Consider the following 1246-nt stretch of genomic DNA (forward strand, 5'->3'; position numbering starts at 1 on the left):
TCTATTGGGTTCCTAGGAGACAGGCTCACCGAGAAACACAGGCCAGTGGTTCCTAGAGTGGTGCTCTCAAGGAAATCCACAGAGGTGGCTTCCTAAATGCTAAAGTCAGCTTTGCCTGCTGAAGGTGCTCACAGGATCTTGTGCTTCCTCCTCCAGGTCCCCACATCACCTGTCCTGCCCACACTCCCACCTGCGGTCCCTGACCACAATCAAAATGCCTCGTGGTCAGAAGAGTAAACTCCGTGCTCGTGAGAAACGCCGCAAGGCTCGAGATGAGACCCAGGGTCTCAGTGGTGCTCAGGCCACTGTAGAAGAGAAAAAAGAGTTAGCTCCTCCTACTTTTGCTTTTAGGAATGATCCCCCCAGGCCTCCTACTGTGGGCGGTTTCCAGAAACTTCAGAAAGCTCCACCTACCACCACTGCTGCTGCAGAGGCTTCATGCACAAGATCTAATAAAGTGGTCGAGAGCCAAGGTCAGGAAAATGTGAGTTTCTCTCAGGCCTCAACCTCCACTGAGACCTCAAAAAAGGATCCTCTAACCAGGAATTCCGGAGTGTTGATGCACTTCCTGATGGAGAAGTATAAAATAAAAAAACCCTTTACAAAGGCAGAAATGCTGAAAGTTGTCAACAAAAGGTACAGGGACCAGTTCCCTGAGATCCTCAAGAGAGCCTCTGAGCGAGTGGAGCTGATCTTTGGTCTTGACCTGAAAGAACTCAACCCTGGCGGTGAATCCTACACTCTTATCAGCAAGCTAGACCTCAATGATGATGGAAGTCTGAAGAGTGACTGGGAATTTCCCAGGAATGGGCTTCTCATGCCTCTCTTGGCTGTAATCTTCCTAAATGGCAATTGCGCCTCCGAAGAAGAGATCTGGGAATTCCTGAATATTTTGGGAGTCTATGATGGTAGGAAGCACTTAATCTTCGGTGAGCCCCGAAAGCTCATCACTCAAGATCTGGTGCAGGATAAGTATCTGGTGTACCAGCAGGTGCCCAACAGTGATCCTCCAAGCTATGAATTCCTGTGGGGTCCCAGAGCTCACGCAGAAACCAGCAAAATGAAGGTCCTGGAGTTTTTGGCCAAGATCAATGATACCGTCCCAAGTGCCTTCCCACTCCATTATGAAGAAGCTTTGAAAGACGAGGAAGACAGAGCCCGAGCCAGAGTTGCATCTAGATCTGGCAACTTTGCCAAGGCTAGAGGGCGTGCTAGGGCCACACCCAGCAGCTCCTCCCACCCCTAG

The 1246-nt window shown here is 50.3% G+C and overlaps 1 protein-coding gene across 1 annotated transcript; it reads left to right on the top strand.

Moving 5' to 3' along the window:
- Positions 1-214: 214 nt before the first annotated feature.
- LOC128578391 (melanoma-associated antigen B1) lies at positions 215-1246 on the top strand. The gene has a single exon (XM_053581011.1). It carries the CDS (start codon positions 215-217, stop codon positions 1244-1246), a length of 1032 nt encoding a protein of 343 aa, XP_053436986.1.

This window comes from Nycticebus coucang, chromosome X, assembly GCF_027406575.1.
Source record: "Nycticebus coucang isolate mNycCou1 chromosome X, mNycCou1.pri, whole genome shotgun sequence".
Taxonomy (NCBI): Eukaryota; Metazoa; Chordata; class Mammalia; order Primates; family Lorisidae; genus Nycticebus; species Nycticebus coucang.